Consider the following 20,225-nt stretch of genomic DNA (forward strand, 5'->3'; position numbering starts at 1 on the left):
TGCATCTGCAAAAATCTCAAGACCACCAGACTTCTGATTGTTAAATCTCAGTCTGTAATGCATAGTGCCTTTCAAATAGCGTGCTATGCGTTTCAGAGCTTTCCAATCCTTAACAGTAGGATTGTTGACTTGTCTGCTTAGCAAATTACAGCTAACAGCAATGTCAGGTCTTGAACATCTGGCAATGAAGTTTAGCTTGCCTAGCACACTTCTGTACAGTGTAGTGTCAGAAAATGCTTCTTCAGTGTCCTCTACCTGATAACTTGTTGTCATCGGTGTGTCTACAGGGTTAGCATCCATCAGGTTTAGTTTGCTTAACACATCAGCAATTTTCCTTGACTGGTGTACTAGAATGTTACCACTTTGATCTTTTTCTATTTCCAGAGATAGGTAGTTGTTTACCTCACCAAGATCTTTCATGTCAAAGTGCTCTTTCAGTTGAGCTAGGGCATTATTGTACATTTGCTTCCAAGCAGTTTCATTCCTGGAACTACTGGAACTAGTTCCCAAGTTTTGTTCCTTTCTAAGGAATCAAGCTCAGCCTTCATGGCATTTAACCATGGCTCAGCTTCCTTAGAATCCAAATCCTGGATTTCTTGGAAACTTGAAGGTTCAAATACCTTCTTGGAGCTTTTAACAGCTGCTACTGCTGTCTTAGCAAATTTATCAGCAAATCTCTTTGGAGGTCTGCCTTTTGTGGCTCTTTGTGACCTGCGAATCAGCCTTTGGTCTTCAACACTCTCCTCTTCCTTCTTAGGAGAAAAGTGACCTATTGTGAACAATGGTTCTTCCAATTCCTGATCAGAGCTTTCAGAGGGTCGCATAGAGGCTTTCGCACTCTTGAAATCCTCTGAATTATCCGATTCAGTTTCAGACTCAGAATCAGAACCTTCATCAGTGGGTGTGGGTTGTTGTTGCTTATCCTCAGTCTCATCACTGTCATCAGGATAACATTGGAAAATTCCCACGTTCTCCCCCCACTTGGCATTGTACTCAACACTTCTTGTGAGCCTAATTGTCTTAGAGTCAGACATCATTATTCTGTAAGAACCTTTCTGATAACCTAGAAAGATACCATGCAAACCACGTTTGCCTAATTTGGAGCTTTGTGGAGAATGAATCCACATATCAGAACCAAAAATTCTCATGTGTTTGATGTATGGTTTCTTGCCAAACATCTTCTCATAGGGGGTACAACCAATCGCTGAAGATAACCTGCGATTGTAACTGTAAAGAAAACACGAGAGAGCTTCGGCCCAATAACTCTCTGGAAGATTTGCATCATGCAGCAAGGTTTTTAACCCTTGAAGCAATGTTTGATTTGCCCTTTCGCAAAACCCATTCTGCCATGGCGAGCGAGGACTGGACAAATCGTGTTGAATTCCTTTCTCAGTCAGAAAAGCTTCAAACTGCTGAGAAGTGAATTCTCCCCCGCGATCTGTGAAAAGAATTTTTATCTTCTTACCATGCACATTTTCCAACCAAGCACAGAATTCCTTGAACCTTGGAAAAGCCTCTGATTTCTGCTTGAGATTATACACGTAAATATACCTGGAAAATGCATCAATGAGAACCATGAAGAACCTATTTTCACCCAAAGAGGGCGATAGTGGACCAACTAAATCAGCATGAACAATTTGGTATGGTTCTGTAGCTTGCCTACTAGACACCTTACCTTTTGCAGCCATTTTCACCTTGTTTGCTGCGCATGCTTTGCACTTCATGTGGTACCTGCAGGGTTTAATAGTCATACCTTCAACCAAAGTAGGCATTTTAGATACTGCCTCAAAATGCAAATGACCAAATTTCCTGTGAAAATCATGAATACATCCTGCATGCAAACTTTTGTTAGAACCTGCAATGCAACAAGTCTCATTCTGCACAACATCATCATAATACAAAACAAACAAACGATCAACACATTCAGCATGCAAAACATAATCGTCTTTCTTTGTGATGGTGCATTTCTTGTTCTTGAAGGAAACGTCAATGTTCCGTTCATTCAGCTGCATCACACTTAGAAGATTGTGTGTGGCATCTGGAACGTAAAGTACATCCTGTATCGATAAGTCCAAACTGTGAAGAACAACAGTTCCGTAGCCTTGACTGGGGATCGTGTGGTCATCCGCCTGGTGAATCGCACCTTCCTGCGGTGTAAATGACACGAACAGTCTCTTATCGTTGCACATGTGGTGGGTAGCTGCTGAATCAACAACGAAGAAAGATCTAGACGTCTTCTGGACCTTTGCGACGTTTGGAGTGAAGCGTGAGACCATTGCCTTGTGCTGCGTTGTCCTGGACACCGGACCTTTGCCTTTGCTTTGGCCTTTTCCACGTGATGAACTTCCGCTGCGCTGCTCTGTCTTGGCCTTGGGATATTTGCATTCCCTCTTTATATGGCCTAGACGTCCACACGAGTAGCATTTCACTGCCTTCAAAGCTTTGGCGCCCTCTGGTGGTTCCACTGCACTCTGGGATGACGTCTGTGAAGACTCCCCCTTTCCCATGCAGCTAGCACCCCGGCGATCTGCTTCATTCTGGATCACGGCAGTAACATAGGCTACTGTGAGCTGAGCAGTTGGTTGAACAGCAATCTGAGTGGCAACGGACTCCCAACTTGGTCCCAAAGAATGTAGTATCATGAAGGAATACACAGCCTCTGGAAAGTTGAGTCCTCTCTGTTGCAGCTCATGTCTCAGATTCTGCATCTCCATCAGGTGTGTACGCACATCTCCACCTTCAGCAAGAGCCATATCATGCAGCTTGGCATAATAGTACATTGAGGAACCAGCTTCTGTCCTCAAGTGAGCTTCTCTTAAAGAGTCCCAAATTTCTCTGGCTGTGGTCTTTCCACGCAACAGACAGAGCTCTTCTGGGGATACTATCAACGTAAGCGTTCCCCGTGCTCTGGAATCCTTAGCAGTCCATTCAGCTGTAATTGGAGCTGGGGGGTTGTCTGTAATAACATTAAACAGACCTTCTTTCCGCAGAACTGCCTCTGCATATAGCACCCACTCCGTGTAGTTATTCTTATTGAGCTTAGGAATCCCAAAAGCATCAACCAGCTTTGCATTAGCCATTCCTGCTGTGTCACAGTCCTGCAGCTTCAGCCAAAAGCACTTGTAAAAGTACTTTCGTTTTCCCAGCCATCCAAGCCTGTGAGCTTGTGCCTAGAGCCTTTGCCTGTAACGCGGCATAACGGCTTTAAAAGTTCAAAGTCCAGCCATAAAACCATAAACTAGGAGCTGGCAGGCTGCCAGGCTGCTCCGGGCAGCATGAGCACATACCTTCATCAATCAAACACGACGCGCAGAGCAGATAACGCGATCCGTTCGTCTGTACCTCTGCCGGCATTTCGACTCGAACGCTGGAGTCTTTGATCCTCAGTTTGATTTACGTCTTTCTGGGCCCATAACCAAAATGTTGTTATTGCAGAGTCCTGTGCACAACGGAATGACGAACAGTACGTGCCACATGCTTAAAGTTGCTTTATTTTCAGTTCAGTATTGAGAAATCACAAACATGCATCTTGCCTCTGCGGGAGCAGAGAAGCAACCTTCCTTCTCCTCGGAATAACGAACACTGAGAGAGCAGTGAAAAACAGGAAACCAGTGTACGTCACATCCAGCTTCCCATTCCCGTGTGAAAACCCAACAGTACTCTGACTGTGGAATGTAAACATTGTCTCGTGACAAGCACTTCGCTGCACAGTGAAGAGAGCTGAAACTAACAATTTCCCTCCAATACTGCTGTTCATGACACACACAGATACACAGCAATCGTGGAATGATGCATTTCAATGGCAGGCAAACAAGTGAAAGCAAGAAAGTGGAAAGGAAAATGGCAGGACAGATCTGGGAGAAGTCTTTGGGGAGCTGGAGTTTGACCACAGTCAGCTTTCCAGGTCATGTGGCCAGCATGACTAAACTGCTTCTGGCACAATGGAACATCATGCTGGATACCAGAGCACACAGAAAATGCTGTTTACCTTCCTGTCACAGCAGTACCTATTTATCTACTTGTGCTGGTATGCTTTCAAACTGCAAGGTTGGCAGAAGCTGGGAAAGAGCAACAGGAGCTCACCCCATCGCGCGAATTCGAACCGCCGACCTTCTGATCAGCAAGCCCAAGAGGCTCAGTGGTTTAGATCACAGCGCCACCCACGTCTCTTGTTAGGTATAACACACATACACACAATATGAACATATAATATCTAGACCAGGATTCACGGACCTCGCACCCTGCAGGTGTTTCAGACTAAAACTGCCATCAGCCCAACAAGCATGGCTACGGCAAAGGTTGGTGAAGGCTGTTCTACAGCTACAGATCAGTGCTGACAATGACCATGGAAAAATGTGTCCACCAGATTGAAGCTGGTAGCAGGCAAGACATTTCACGTAGATTCCTACTGATTTGGAATAGATCATGCAGCCTCTCGTAGGCCGAGTAATTAGTCTTCCATCCACGCTTACTGAGGTGGAGATTGCCATCTCAACAGAACACAGTTCTGTTTCTTCTTTACTGTCAATGTGGATCTTTAGGGATGTTTGTCTTGATTTTCTAACCCTCCTTTTTTTGATGATTTACACTCAAGCAGATTCCTGCTTGCATTTCCATTTAAGATTTCCAGTGTAAACAGGACGCCGCAGAGATACTTCTTCAAACAGACTTACTGATATCCCAGCTTCCCCAGACAGCATACAAGCCTACACAAACCAGGAACGCACCCAGTTACAACCCAGTGGGTGGTAGGAGAGAACCATCCCATAGATCATAGGAAATGGTTGGGCCAGGGGCCAAAAATATTGGAAGCAGAAGGATTGGGGGGGGTATGGAAGCCAGCAGCAGGAGCTCATCCTACCTCAATTCGGCCAGTGTCAGGCTGGAACCCACGGGAAGGGTCCTCGGTCGTCACTCGGCACTGGATGGCGCATCCATTGATCCGCACATTGTCCTGTTTGAGGCCCAGGTCAGGAAGGCTCTTCCCCTCAGAGATGTGGATTTGGGCATGGACGAGGTCCACACTGAAAAGGAAGGGAAGGAGAGAGCCAGTGAATGTGTGTGAAGCTTGGCGTAATTCCTCAGGCATTTTGTGTTTTGTGCAGATATTTATTTACTTATTGCATTTATATTTATTTATTTATTTATTTATTTACTTATTTACTTATTGCATTTATACCCCACCTTATTGTAATATGTGTGGAGGAAAAACTTAAACACGTTGCAGAGTTCAGCAGAGTTCCAGAGGCAATATTTCATCCAGCAGAGCTTTTACTTGTGCTGAAGGCAAATAAGTCTGCTGCAACTGGATTTCTTATGGACTGTGCCAATTCTGATGGTAATGCATTTGGTGACCATTATGCTCATTTGCCTTCAGCACAAGTAAAAGCTCTGCTGGATGAAGTACGATTGCCTCTGGTCTATTTTTGGGAACTCTGTAACGTGTTTAAGTTTTCCCTCCACATGTATGTCACTTATATCCTTCAAAGAGCTCGAGGCAATGTACATAGTACCCTCCATTTTATCCTTGCAACAACCCCTGTGAAGTCGGCTAGGCTGAGAGGAAGTGACTGGTCAGAGGTCCCTCAGCGAGCCCCATGGCCAAGTGAGACTAGAATCCAGGTCTCCCAGGTCTAACCACTACACCACACTCTCTTTCAGGACAGTCCTTTTTGCATCTGCCTCTGTCTCATGGCTCTGCCTTTGGAAGAGCTCCTTTCATCACCTTTTGTGAAGAGATATCTGTGGGGCTGAGAGGCTGTTTTTGTGGTGCACAATCAAGGAGGAAGGAGAAGCCATTCCACCCTCGACCCTCCAGATCTGCCCTGTCTCTGGTCAGCTTGGCACTAGTCTTTTTCTCTGCAGGGAAAATATCCTGTTTTGGCTTCTTGATCAGTCTCCTTGTGGTTGTTTTGTTAGCTTTTGGCCTCTTTTACCTCTCCTCTTTTCCTTATTTGCTTGTCTCGTCATCCCCTCCCCCTTTCCCCTTCGTTTGTGATTCTGTACATTGAACAAGAATTGGCTTCATTGGTTAATCACAATGATGCTGTTGAGGAATTTAAGTCCATAATACCCGCTGAGCGTCGGCTAATTCTCCCGCACACTCGAAGACGAAGGAACCTTAATCTGTTTTGGTCAATTTGAGTTAACCCATTATCCGTTGAAAGATAAAAGATCGTGAAAATTGACTGTAGCTTTGTATATGTCTGGTTATATCACCTGAGCAAACATTTGCTATTCTGTGTCTCATTTCTTAAGTTTACATTTTCAAAGTTTAGTTCTTATTAAAAAATATATAAATTTAGTTAAGTTTTAGTTTCTTTAGTCTGGGGATTTTTTTAAAAAAAGTCCTTTATGACTGCGTTCACCTTTAAAACAAAACAAAACTCCCTTGGTGCCCACCCTAACCAAATGTGCTGTGCTGACTGGATGTTAGTTCTGCCCCTTGTTGGGGGTCTCCCACCTCCAGTTTTCTGTGAAGGAGATGGCTAATGATGACTAATATAACACGCAGCGTAAATTAATAATGCAGAGTTTTAAAGAATAAGAGCTTTACTGAGTTAAAATAAACTTCTTCACAAACAACATGGTTCTAAACAGTTTGACTGAGATTACATACTGACTCTGCTCACAACTGAGACAGACTAACTCTGACTGAAATCTTACGGAGAACACACAGAGAAAATGGCTGTTAAGTCACATGTCAGAGTGACTCAACAGTTAGCAGTTAGGCCTGAATAACTTTAGTAGGCCCAAATGATTGTGCAGTCCCAGCACTTCCCAGCCTGCTTTGCTGCTTCTGCCCTCATGTGTCTTTGTCACATGACATAATAGCCCCGAGAGCTATGCTCCACATCCATGGTCCAAGCCAGTAATGCTTCTGAATGCCAGTTGCTGGAAACAACAGGAGGGGAGAGGGCTCTTGTACACAGGTTGTGGGCCATTGGCCTGAGTCCAGCAGACTCTTGCCATATTCTTATGTTCTTAAGGGCATGCAGGGACAGAGAAAGATTCAAGTTTTGTGTGTACTGCAAAATTGAGTGTTTTTCCCACCCCCAGTCTCCTTTCCTGACAGGGGGCAGGCATCCAGAAATATCATCCAGATGTCCCAACTCCCTGGGCCCTCTTCTGAACCCGTAACCATCCTCCTTGCGTCCTGAAAGAGTGCATTCCCCCGTTCACCAAGTGGCCTCAATCTGTCTTTGGCAAATGGAACTGCCTGTCGCCGGCAGCCAAGAGGGAGGGCAGCCAGCCAGTGTGCATTCATGGGCAACCTCCAAATGGTGCCCTGGAGTTTGCAAAGAGGAGTTGGGATACAGGGTTCTGGGATTTTATGTGCATACCTTTATATGCACACCGAAGGAGGGAAGGAATTGTGGGCCTGATTTTAAGGACAGGCCCACAGTTCCTTCCCTCCTTCAGTCCCACCACCAAAGCATTTATCTGATGATCTTTTTAAAAAATCTGCTTGCCATTTCATTGCTGCTATTAAAGCAGTGGCTGCGTTGTCAGAAAATGGGCCAAACAGCTGGGATTGCTAGCGGTTGACCCTTCTGAGCCAGTGGGGGGCAAAGGAGCTCCTAAGCAAATTCCTGCAGCTCCACTTTGTAGCAACTGAAGCTTCAGGGCAGCCTTTTAGGGCAGCCCCATATACAGCACATCACAGCAGTCCAGCATGGCTGTTAACGGACGCATGTTTCCCTGAGATCTAGCTTAGGGCTGCAGTTGAAGAATTAGCCCAAGCTGGTAAAAAATTTACTGCAATCCACTCCTTGTGGGGCTGCCCTTGAAGACAACTTGGAAACTTCAACTGATCAAAAATGTAACAGCTAAATTGCTAGCTGGGGTTCCGTTTAGATATCATATCACCCTTGTTTTAAAAGAGCTGCACTGGTTGCCAGTTTGTTTCCAGGCCCAATTCAAGGTGCTCATGTTGGTGTTTAAAGACCCCAAATACCTGAAAGACTGCCTCCAGGCTCTTCTTAAGTTCTTATGGCCAACCTTACAACCAGCTCTGCTGCCTTCCCTGGGGGTTCCAGCACTGGATCGGAACCCAACACGGAGGCCCTAAGCTGCAGAATGTGCTCCCCTCCAAGCTTGCATCAATGCTGCAAAAATTTCTTAGGCTGGTCAAGATGCACATTTTTGCTCAGGCTTATGAAAGGGTGAGGTAAGGTGATGGTTTTAATCGATTCGCTCTCTTGGCTGTATCATATTGCTTTGCTGCTGCTTATGTTTAATTTCAATTCCATTGTAGGTTTACTTGTATTTTTATATTGCGTAACTCCCCCTGGGTGAAGGGCAGGTAATAAATCTCACTATTAAACAAAATAAAAATCGAACACAAATATCCACAGTGCACCTTTCTCACAAAGGCTCCAAACTCTCCTGTCTTAACCAGGATTATTTGTTGTTGTTGTTGTTGTTGTTGTTGCTGCTGCTATTAATTGCTGCTGCTGCTCTTCAAAATTTGTAGCCCACCTTTCTACTCAAGGTAGCTTACAGTCCAAAACAGAAATCAGTGAACAATGAAAGAAAGCAGCAAAAATTCTGATTGAAAGAGACTGTTAGAATATATGCAGCAGTAAAGGTGAAGTTGTTCCGGATATTGGGGGTCACAGCTGAAAAGTCCTTGCCTCAATAACCTACATTTATGACAGTGGAGGTGGGTGGGGAGCCCAGAGCTGAGCCCCAGAAGTGGAGCCAAGTTGCTGGGCTTGTTTGTATGGAAGAAAGAGCTTCCTGAGATGGTCTGTTCCCAGGCTGGCCAGGCTGGGGGGTAGGGGGCAGAGAAGTTTTTACCATTTGTCTGAGGGTGTACTTAAGATCAGGTTTCTGCACAGCAAAGATACTCAAGTAATGTAAGACCACTGCTGCTTCAATCCAACTATAAGTCCATCCCTCAAGCAACATCAGAAAGACTTCCCAATTAAACCTGGCTTTAATTATGCATCTTCCCAGTCACTGAGGATCGATAATTGTTGCTGGCCTCCCGACAACAATGTCCATTAAGAAGCCATAATGGCTGCACATCACATTCCACACAGAAACAAATGATGCTGTTGTGAGATGCTCCCCCACCACCACCCCAGGGTGTGCAGAATACCAGCTCCAGAGTTGCAGCAGGATGAGGCTCAGCAAGGCTCCAGCTTTGAAGAATCCAAGAAATCAACCTTGGCGAACCCAATGAGCTCCGGATTTGTGGACTGCTACTCCCATCAGCTGCAGCCAGCACAGCCATTTTGACTCTATAACTAACAGAAGCAAACATATGCAAATCGGCTCTATTGGCTTAATTTACACAATGCAGCCTATGGCTAATTTGATACAGGAGCCCCCTTTTTTAGCAAAAAAATTACACATGAAGCTCCCCATAAGAGTTCATGACACAGATTCATTGGGCTCCACTGAGGAAGCTCTCATTTCAGCTGCAGCTACTAAACATGGCCTTGGTGAGGCAGCCGAGTTCTGAGTGCCAGATGGGGGAGCAGAAGAGGGATGGGCTGCCGTCTTCATTACATACTGCTTCTGGGTCTGCTAGAGGTTTCTGGGTGCTCACTGTGGTGGAAAATGAGATACTGGGCTGGATGCACCCACATTGCGCTGACCCAGCAGGGCTGCTCTTAAATGAAAAGGGACGAAAATTCCCAGCCATTACTCCAAGCATGCCTTTGAGTGCTCCCAGACAGCCTCTTTATTGAGCATTCACAGCGAGGAATCCAGACAACATTTGCATTCTGATTCCGTTTGCAGGGAGGTGACACTGAACAGTTATCAATGTGACACTGAACAGTTATTATCCCACAATTTCTGATACATTTCCCCCATCACTTCCCTTACCACAAAAGGGCTGGGTAGTGGCAACAGCAGAACTTCCCTGTTCGGTATCAGAATCCCTCTCGATAGCCTGACACGGACATAACACTAAAGCGTGGTTTATGAAAGCAATGGTTTGTTTGATGCTCCAAATTGTGCCCAATGGCTTAAATATGGGGTTTGCTTGCTACAATCTGAAGCCAAGGTTTCGTTATTGGCTTACAGGCCTTGGTTTGTTTTAATTATGGCTTGATGATATGAGCAGCCTTCCTTCACCATGCTTTGTTTGGCCAGCCCACGCTAGCTGCTTGCTAAGCTACAAAGGCATGAGGCAAGAACACAGGAGGAACAAACCAAGCTTTGGAGAAACAAGGCATATCCCTGCCATTGCTGGTACACCAGCGGCATCGCTTTATTTTTCTGATATGCAGATGAGCAGAGTCACCTTACCCACCTGTGCCATAGGTGCTCTGAGCATTGTACATAGTGAAAAATATTTACACAGAAGTTGACGCACAACAAACGTTTGAGTCTCTTTGTTAACTATAATGGAAAATTTCAGAAGCTGCAAGGATTTCATAAAACAGGCTTGCCCTTTTAAAATCTGTTTGTCTAACTGGCAGTTATTGTGCTTTTACTGGCAGCCCGAGGTTATGCATGTTAGGACATTTTTTGCAGAACTTTGCTCTTGCGGCTAGAACACAACGCGGAGCAAAGAGATGCCAGCTTCAACCCCCATCCTTTGCTACAGACACACTTTAACCGGTGACCAGAGCAAAGGTCACGGTCCTTACTCCCGAAGCCAAACTTTGTCAATTCTCTAACGCCATCAGCATCTGCAGGGCACCACGTTGGCTACCTCCACATGTAAAAGCATCATGTGTCTGGCAGGCACCATGAACTTTTGGCGCTTATTGAGAGAAAAGAGTGCGGCTATAAAAAGGAGCTGTTTGTGAAATGCAGGAGGCACAGGCAAACTGCTACCAAGACAGGCGTGATGTAGCAGAAGCTTTTCAGTCTCTCTCACACCCTCTCGCATCACGCTGCCACTTGCTTCTGCCCTTGGTTCAAGGCTCTTCGGCAGAGCTAGATGGAGGAGACTGAAAGGGAGAGAGCAGGTCCTGCAGTGTGGGTGGGCACATTTGCTCGCTGGGGTGCCTCCCTCAAGGATGGGCTCCTCTCATCAAAGCAGCCAATCGGAACATCTATTGTGAGCGCTGACATGTCCCTGACCTTTCCAGATTAATCTCAAGCAGAGAGAGAGTGTGTGTTAATTATATGAAACAGGCAGGCAGTGTGGCTGTTCACGGCTTGAGGAAGTTTTAAATATTCTTATTTACTGCCACCATCAAGTGCCTCGGGGATGCACTGGATTCTGGCTGCGGAGACCAAGGCTCCAAGCCTTGCTCTGCTATGAGCTCCCTCTCTCCCTCTCTCATTGCCCTGATAACAAGTACATATGCTGCCCATCTGACTGGGTTGCCCCAGCCCCTCTGGGCGGCTCCCAACAAAAGATTAAAAACACAATGAAACAACAACCATTAAAATTCACACACTGCGCCATGCCAAGGTTCAGTAAACCATTACTGAGGGCTTATCCACACTTCCTCTGGTTCCCTCTGGGGAAAACCGCTCTTCAGTGCTCAATCGGAGCAAATGGCAATTTGGGTTTTCTCTGGATTGATGTTTGTTCCGATTTAGCACTAAAGAGCAGGTTTTCCCTGGGAAAGGAGCAGGGCAAGGGGGAAACCGCTCAGACCCGTGCTTTCAAGGCACAGGACAAGTGGAAGTGTGGACAAGCCCTTAGTGTGGACAAGCCCCTCCTCAAGCGTTTTCACCTGGCTGGTGGCCTGAAAGCTATCAGGTTTGAAAGCTAGTTGGAAGAAGATGCCGACCCAGCGTGCAATACCTATAAACACAGTGAATGAAGGGATCATTAGGAAGCAGATCAGAATTAAAAACTCCCAAGATAATAATGCCATTACAGTGGTACCTCGGGTTACAGACACTTCAGGTTACAGATGCTTCAGGTTACAGACTCCACTAACCCAGAAATATTACCTCGGGTTAAGAACTTTGCTTCAAGATGAGAACAGAAATTGTGCTCCGGCAGCGGGAGGCCCCATTAGCTAAAGTGGCTCCTCAGGTTAAGAACAGTTTCAGGTTAAGAACGGACCTCCTGAACGAATTAAGTTCTTAACACAAGGTACCACTGTACACAACTCTATAGTGTGAATGCACTTTGAATCCTGGGCACAGTTCTGGTCACCACACCTCAAAATGGATATTGTGGAGATTCTGAAAAAGGCTGACCAAAATGGTCCGAGGAGATGGAGCAGGAAAGGTTGCAACAGGTGGGGCTATTTTAGTCTAGAATAAAGATGTGAAATATAGGGTATGAGTGTGAGAAAGATAACTGTATAAAATTATGCATGGTATGCAGAGAGAGAAGGATAGAATTTCCTGCCTCTGACGTAATACTAGTCCCATCTGAACTTTGGAAGGTTCAGGACTGACAAAAGAAAGGGCTTCTTCATCTAGCACAAATTGTGCGACTTGCGCCTGCATGAGGCAGTGATGGCCATAAACTTGGACAGCTTCAAAAACAGGGGGTAACAAAAATACATGGAGGATAAGGCTATATCAGGTCAGAAGCAGGATGCCTCAGAAATCTGTTTGCTGGGATGCACGAGCTGGGAAAGTGCTGGTGGGCTTCTGTCCTACACAGAGGCATCAGGCTAGCCACTGTGAGAACAGGATGATGGCTGATGGGAGTTGTAGTCCAAAACACCTCTGAAAGGCACCAAGTTGGCAAAGGCTGTTTCAGTCCCCCCCCCCAAACATACAGTTTACAAATCATCAAATAGCAGGAAAACAAGAACCACCCCATCTCTCCCCAGAAGATGAGATTACATAACATTTTGTTGATTTGAAAGGGATCCCCAATGGCCATCCAATCCAACCCTCTGCAATGCAGGAATCACAGCTCCAGCATCCCTGACAAACAGCTATGCAACTTCTCTTTAAAAAACTTCCAGTGAAGGAGAGCCCAACAGCTTCCGAGGGAGTCCGTTCCACCCTGCAATAGTGCTTACTGTCGGAAAGGTCTTCCTAGCACCACAGCAGTAACCAAAAGTCAGGAACGGAAATACTCCTGCATCCCTTCCCACATTCCATCACTACCGCTGTGGACAATCTGAGAAAGAAACTATTTGCAGCCACACTGTGATTCTTTGCACCACAGACAAAAAAAACCCCCCAAAAACCCCCTGCAGTGGAGCTGTGAAGCAGAAGCAGGGGTGCAATGTGCCATGCCTGCCATGGAAGCCAGGAGCTCTCAGCTAGGGAATACAGAGGATTATACAGGGAGAAAAAATAACTTAATACCACTCCATAAATCCCTGGTGTGCCCACGCACCCAAAGCTGTTTGCAGTTTTTATTAGCTCCCAAAACTAAGGAGTACCGAGAAGGGCAACTAAACCATTCTTCCTAATGCACTGAAACCTGAGAAGTTCAAGATGACTCAACTTGGGAAAGGAGGGAGAGGAGCAGGGAGGATGAGGCAGGATGAGAAGCAGTAGGAGAGGCACTAGAGAGAAATCCCAGCCTAGCAGATAGAGATGCGGGTTCGAACCTTGCTCAGCCCTGAAGATCATGAGCCGATTTTGATCCAGCCACACTTTCTCAGCCTAATCTATTCAACAGGGTTATTGCAAGGCTGAAATGGGTGGAAGGAACCAAGTACACACACATACACACTCAGGGTGAGTGTCAAAGGTCACCACGGAGTCCCCTGGGTCTGCAGTAACAAGGAGATAGAAAAATGGGAAAGGGAGGTAAACTCCACCTCCTCCATGACGTGCGTAATTTTATAGACATATCTTGCCCAAGGTGTATACAGAAACGTTTATCTCCCTCTCTCATAACGCTAGAACTCTTGCACATCCAACAACGCGGAATATTGGAAGGTTCAGGACAGATACAAGGAAGGATTATTCAATGCGGTACATAGTTCAACTACGGAACTCGCTCCAGTAGGAGGCAGCGAGGGCCACCAACTGGGATGGTTTTAAAAGAGGGCTGGACAAATGGATGGCAGAGAAGGCTATCATCAGCTATTAGTTACAATGGCCAGTAATGCTTCTGAGTGCCAGTTGCTGGAAAGCACAGGAGGGGAGAGTTGCAGTTGTGCTCAAATTCTGCTTGTGAGTTTCCCACAGGCATCTGGTTGGCCTGATCCATCAGGCTCTCTTTATGTTCTTAAGGAGGGGGCCTGGGGACGGGGCACAGCCTTGGAAGACTCCCAAGGGCCAGACAGAGAGGCGTGAGTGCCACAGTTGGCTCCAAGGTCTGAGATTCCCCATCCTTGACTTAAAGGGTGAAGTTGTTTTCTGCCATCTAATGAAAAGCTTGGTTTGCTTGTCAGAGTTTGGCATTGGGCGACAACTTCTGAAAGATTGTGATGCCAGCATTCGGGAGTCTAACAACATCTTGAATCAGCCAGTCTAGAGTCAGAAATCCCCACTTTCGTGAGCTAAGGAGGCCACCAGAGATGCTTGCCACATGGAGAGCACCTCTCACAGGGATACATCATGTGCAATCCAAGAGATTGGAGGTGACACTGGTCAACAAAGAACAGCAGCAGCACCCCCAGACCATACTCTGAAGCATGAAAATCGCAAATGGTGAGAGAATAGCTATGCATATGTGCAAGAACAGCTGCCAAGGAGAACAGATTTCCTGCTGCACTTGCTCTGGGTGTACCCAAAATCCTTGCCTTCCATCAAGAGTCAGTGCAGGAGCATCAAACTGAGCAATGAATATTCTCAGCGCAAGGGCCTCCACTGCTCCTAAAATTTCCTGGTGTATGGGAGGCTTATTTTATAGCCTTTGGCTTCTGTTAGGCTGTGGAAGCTGGGATACTGCAGGGGGGACGTCCTCTGAGCCAGAGAATGGTAGCCTAAGAATATAAGAACACAAGAAGAGCTTGCTGGATCAGACCAGTGGCCCATCTAGTCCAGCATCCTGTTCTCACAGTGGCCAACCAGCTGCCTGGTCCTCAAACTGAATAAGTTACCAGAGACTCCCTACTAGAGGAGAGGCTGGACCTGGTGTTAGAAACTGGGACAGAAAAGCTAGGAGCCAAATGGCTTCTAGGACCTGGGTTGTAGGCGCCAAAACAGAATGTCTAGTCACTACTGGGGTGGGGTGGGGGTGTCAGCAACACTTTTTATTTATTATTTCGATAAGCATGAACTAATACGAAATTCATATAAGTGACAAATTGTTAATATCACATTTTTAGAAGAAATTGTTATTACATGTTTAATTTGGTGTTTACAATAAAAATATTGGTACCGTACTTCAGTCATCAAAACACTCTGCTCTTTATTGTTAAACTCCTTAATGTACTGTCTATCCTTAACATATACTTCGAGGCTTCAAAGCACATACATTTCAGTAATCCTTGAGTACCAGCCAGGTGCAAAAAATGGCACCCAGACTTTTTTGAGGTGCTCGTAAATGGAGAATTTTTAGGTGAAAAATGTCCCTGGCACTCTGCTAATTTCAAACCCTGGCTGGACCACATCCTCAGCTACACACTGCAAGGTCCCTGGTTTGCGTGACAGTCCCCAGTGTGAGTCCTCGTGCGTACCACCCAGGTATTGCAGTAGCCCTGCCCACTGCGGTTGGCGACTGACTCCCTGTAACAGCACAGGGCTGCAGGAAGCATATTCAAGTTTCAACGCACACTTAACAGCACAAAGGAACACAGGAAACTGCCTGATGAGTGGTGCATCTACTTCAGTATCGCCTACACTGATTGGCAGCAGCTTCTCAATGGCTTCAGACAGGGGTCTTTGCCAGTCCTACTTGGCCTGAGATTGGACTTGGAAGGTTTTGTGTGCAAGTCAGATGCCTTAGCACTGAGCTACTGCCCTTACTCTGCATATGTGCTACTCAAACTGTATGTGCACTATATAAACTAATCCAGATACTAAAATATGCTTGGTGCAGTTCTCCCTAGTCTAAGGAATAAGGAAGGCAGAATGCCTGAAAGCTTTCTATTTTAAAAAAACAAACAGATTGTTCCATTAGCAGGAAGGGTCAAATATGTATCCGAAAGGACATTGCATTCATCTCAATGTGCTCAATATTCAACACACAGCCTCCAGTTTTGTGGGAATATGAATCTGGATTGGCATCAATTGTCTGACTCATACTTTGAGTTCTGAATAACTGATTCTGGCCTGATATGGCCTCTGACAGCTGAGCCCTCTCCAAAAATTATAGCATTACTGTATTCCCTCTGAACGAACACACGTTGAACGGGTAATAAAGTACAACCTTTCCACAGAGTTTTAAGGGCAGCTGACCTCCGACCTCCATTAAAACAAAGAGCTCCTTCCAATATGGTCCACCTCAGAGGATGCTTCCAGGATAATATCAACTGCCCGGGTCTGATAAACCAGACTGCATTGTCTGGTGAGATCTGCTTCTTTTTCTCCAAATAGCTCAAGGTCATTCCACCTCCTCATTGAACAACCATGTGAGCTAGGTTAGGCTGAGAGGCAGCGACTGGCCCAAGGTCACCCATTGAACTTCATGCCCGAGTCAAGATTTGAACCCTGGTCTCCCAGGGCCTAGTTCAATGCTCTAGCTACTATACCACATTGAGTATTGGGCTGTTTGGTGATGGTGGGTGTTTCTGCTTTGGAAAGAGGGTGATGCTTTCTTTTTTTGGTCTGTGTTTTGTTTTGTGGGAAGGAAGTGTGAGTGTTTCCTTCCTAATTGGGGTGGGGTGGGTGGGGTTCTGAGCACCACCAGCTTTCTTCTGTGAAATGGGTGTTTTGCAGTGCCCATGGTGGTTGCTTAGATTTCAAAATGAGCCCCCCACATATACACACATTTGGGGACTCCCCAATTTTCTTTAAAACAAGTGCTAATTGGCCATCCCAGTCTTTAAAAAAATGGTCACTACTGGAAAGTCACATTTTTTTTTTTTTACAAAAACCTGCCTCTCCATCCAGTTGTGCTCAAAGGCAGCTAATCACAATGCAACGGCATAGAATAAGACACGACAAATAGGCTATAAATTCCAAAGTAAGAAGCAAACTAATCACAGAGGAACAGGAAAGCATAAAGGCCAGTTGTGTCATGAACAGGGATCAATACGATGAAGGGCGGAAATAGCGCAATCTCCAGCTGTTCTGTTGGCATTTAGGGCTGCTGTGGGTTGTGCTGACATCAAACTCCTGATCAAAACCTCCCCCCCCCCAAACCTGTGTGTCTCCCTCTTTTCGTTTCATTTCCCTTGGAGCCTATAGCTGAACCCCAACCTGAACAATCACTTCCTGGGAGCTCTCATGTCAAATCCAAGCAGGTCTGAAAAGCCTCCTGCTAAGAAGGCAAACAAGACATTTCCCAACCTCGTAGAACAGAACTGCAGTCTCTGCCTGACCGGGCCAGTTAATAATTATTATCATTATTTTTGCTACTATCTTTTTATGCATAAAAATATTTTATGCCACTGTGTCACAAAAAAATATATCATAGCTGTTAAAAGCCATAAAACCATAATACCATATTAAAAAGGTTAAAACAAGCATTAATTACCACCGCGGAAGTATTCTGAACTGCCTTGCACAGGCCTGGCGAAATAGAAAAGTTTTTAGCCGGCATTTAAAAGTTGACACAGAAGGTGCCTGCAGAATCTCTAGTGGCAGGGAGTTCCACTGGATTGGGCCAGTGATACTAAAGACTCAGCTTCTCGTTGTCAAATGAGCCTCGGCAACTCATTTTAATACACCACCTGTCCTCCAAGGATCTCAGTGTGCCATATGTGATTCCCTGCTCCCCAGTTTATACTCACCAGAACCCCGAGAGAGAGGTTAGACTGAGAGACAGGGACTGGCCAAGCCCATCTATGAAGGGGGATTGGTGTCAGGCCCCTGCTTCAGGATCCGTGCCAGTCTATGGAGGACTCTGATTCTGATTATGTGCCAGCCACCCCACTCAAGAGGGGAAGTCCTCAGCACCTTCTTCTACGTTGTCCAAGCCTGAAGGCATGGCTACTGGAAGGTCAAGTCCTGCTGGCATTTTAAGGCTTCAGAAGACTATGCCTTTGCTGAGACAACAACTTCCCAAAGTCATATGGCCTGGTCTGCCCTGCAAGAGAACGTAAGAGCCCTGCTTGATCAAGACTATGCCTCATCAAGTCCATGATCATGTTCTCGTGGCAGCTAACCAGATGCCTCTTTGGGAAACCTGCAAGCCTTGACCACTCTCACCTCCAGCAACTGGTAATCAGAAGCATTTCTGCCTGACCATGGAGGCAGAACACAGCCCTGGTGGCTAGTACCCATTGATAGCCCTCTCCTCCATGAATCTGTCTAATCCTCTTTCAGAGCCATCCAAGTTGGTGGCCATTCCTGCCTCCTGTGGCAGGGAGTTCCATAGTCTATTTGCTGCATAAAGAAGTTCTCTCCTTTCTCTGTCACAAATCTTCTGACGTTCAACTTCATTGGATGTCTGCAAGTTCCGGTGTTATGAGAGAAGGGGAACACTCCTCTCTATCCACTCACTCTATGCCATGCATAATTGTATAAAACTTCTATCATCATGCCTCTTACTCGCATTTTCTCTAAACTAAATAAAGTCCAAAATGCTGTGACCTTTCCTCATAGGGGAGCCACTCCATCCCTCAATTGTTTTGGTTGCCCTTTCCCAACTCCGCAATATCCTTTTGGACCAGAACTGTACACAGATTCAAAACGTGGCTGTAGTATAGATTTGTATGCTGGCATTCCCTGACATGCTTGCCCTTCCCCAAGCCTTAACAGAAGATAATCTGAACCTGGGTCTCTCCCAGTCTTATTGCAACCACTGTATCCCACTATCTTGCATTTCCCATCACCTTGGCAGGAAGTGCAGAAGATTGAGCAAACCTTCATTGTTTAGGAGAGAGATTAGCTAGAAGCTCCCTCCTTTCCATTATTCCCATCCTATCTTTCCTGCCTTTTCTCCCTTCCAGCCGCTGTCGGAGAATTAGAAAGAGCAGATGGAGTCATTCCAAGTGCACAGCTGGAGGAAGAAGGGAAACGGAGGGGTAATGAAAATCCGACAAGACGTGTTCATACTTGCAAGAAGGCGGAAGCGCAGGAGGGCAACTAGGGGTGAGGTGAGGAGCAAGGTCTCTCTTCTCGCCAGCAGAAGGCAGGAGGGGGCAGAGGGTTCACACGAACATCTCGTCTCCACACCTGGACCCCAGCAACACCAGGGCAATGAAGCCTGAGCCCGCCTGGTGAGGGGCAGCAAAGGATGCTTGCACTGGCACAAAGACAAGCAACCTCAGAAAAGTGGCATTCACACCCATGCGCACCAAAGGGGTGGGGGAGGAATCCGTTTGGTCTGCTTTTCAGAGGACCAACTCCATCTGTCGCTCCTGAGCTTGCTCCAGGATCCAAAGGCAGCTCCCAGTCACATGACGCGCTTCCTCTGGATTTCACAATGCGAGAAAGCAAGCGCCAAATATATGCATTTTGTACAAGATGCATAAAAAGGTGCATTTTTTGGAAAAGAAGAACGAAAAAGCTTGCTGTTTCACATTTAGAAAGGGTTATGTAATGGTTAAAAAAAAAGAATATGTACAGTAGATTTTCTGTGTGCTCTTTCAGAAAAGCTGCACAGAACAGAGCAGAACGGATTTATGGCTGAAGACTAGCAAGACTGTGAAATGGGATGGAATTCATTACTCAGCCCATCCCTACCTTCAGCGCTGCATTTCTGCTGCGATTCTGCAGAAGTGCACAGGACAACAAAACGTGACTGTAGGCAAGCTTTCGCTGTTGTTGTTTTAAATAGCAAGTTTCCAGCCCTTCATTGCTGGCAAAAACATGCTTTAAGCCTGCTGACATCTCAGCAGCCAGAGGGGAGTCAGAGTGCAAAGGTGCATCAGTGCCTTGTGTGGCTCCTTGGCCCTCCCTATGCCTATTTCCCAGAATTATGCAACAATAGAAGTGTGTAAAATGAGAGCACATCATGCAAATCTATTCATTTTGCATAATTTAAACCTGTTGTGGGATTCCATATTCTTTGGTGGAGAATCCATTTTTAAATTATTATTATTATTACATATATATCCCAACTTTCCTCCAAGTTGCTGTAGGTGGCAAACATTTCCAACGACTGGCCCAAGGTCACCCAGTGAGTTGAGTGGGGATTCAAACCCTGGTCTCCCAGGTCCTAGCACTCTAACTGCTACACCACACTGACTTGCCTGGATAAATCTTTTAAGCCGTTGTTGTTATCACATCCGTCCCTTTAGTGTAGTCTGCCTATGGTACTTAGATGTTACTTGGTTGCTTCCCTGGCACCTTTCTCTATATTTTGCCCCTCCTCCCCAGCT

General features: G+C 46.0%; 1 protein-coding gene across 12 annotated transcripts in view; it reads right to left on the reverse strand.

Moving 5' to 3' along the window:
* The window catches only part of PC (pyruvate carboxylase), a 256,716-nt gene that overhangs the window by 131,798 nt on the left and 104,693 nt on the right, over positions 1-20,225 (reverse strand). For all 12 annotated transcript variants that reach the window (XM_082203891.1, XM_082203884.1, XM_082203887.1 and 9 more), the window contains one exon: positions 4,862-5,024. In XM_082203891.1, the coding sequence (XP_082060017.1) occupies positions 4,862-5,024 (163 nt within the window). The remainder of the gene's footprint in view (positions 1-4,861; positions 5,025-20,225) is intronic.

Source organism: Podarcis vaucheri, assembly GCF_965113315.1.
Source record: "Podarcis vaucheri genome assembly, chromosome: 16".
In the NCBI taxonomy this organism is placed as follows: Eukaryota; Metazoa; Chordata; class Lepidosauria; order Squamata; family Lacertidae; genus Podarcis; species Podarcis vaucheri.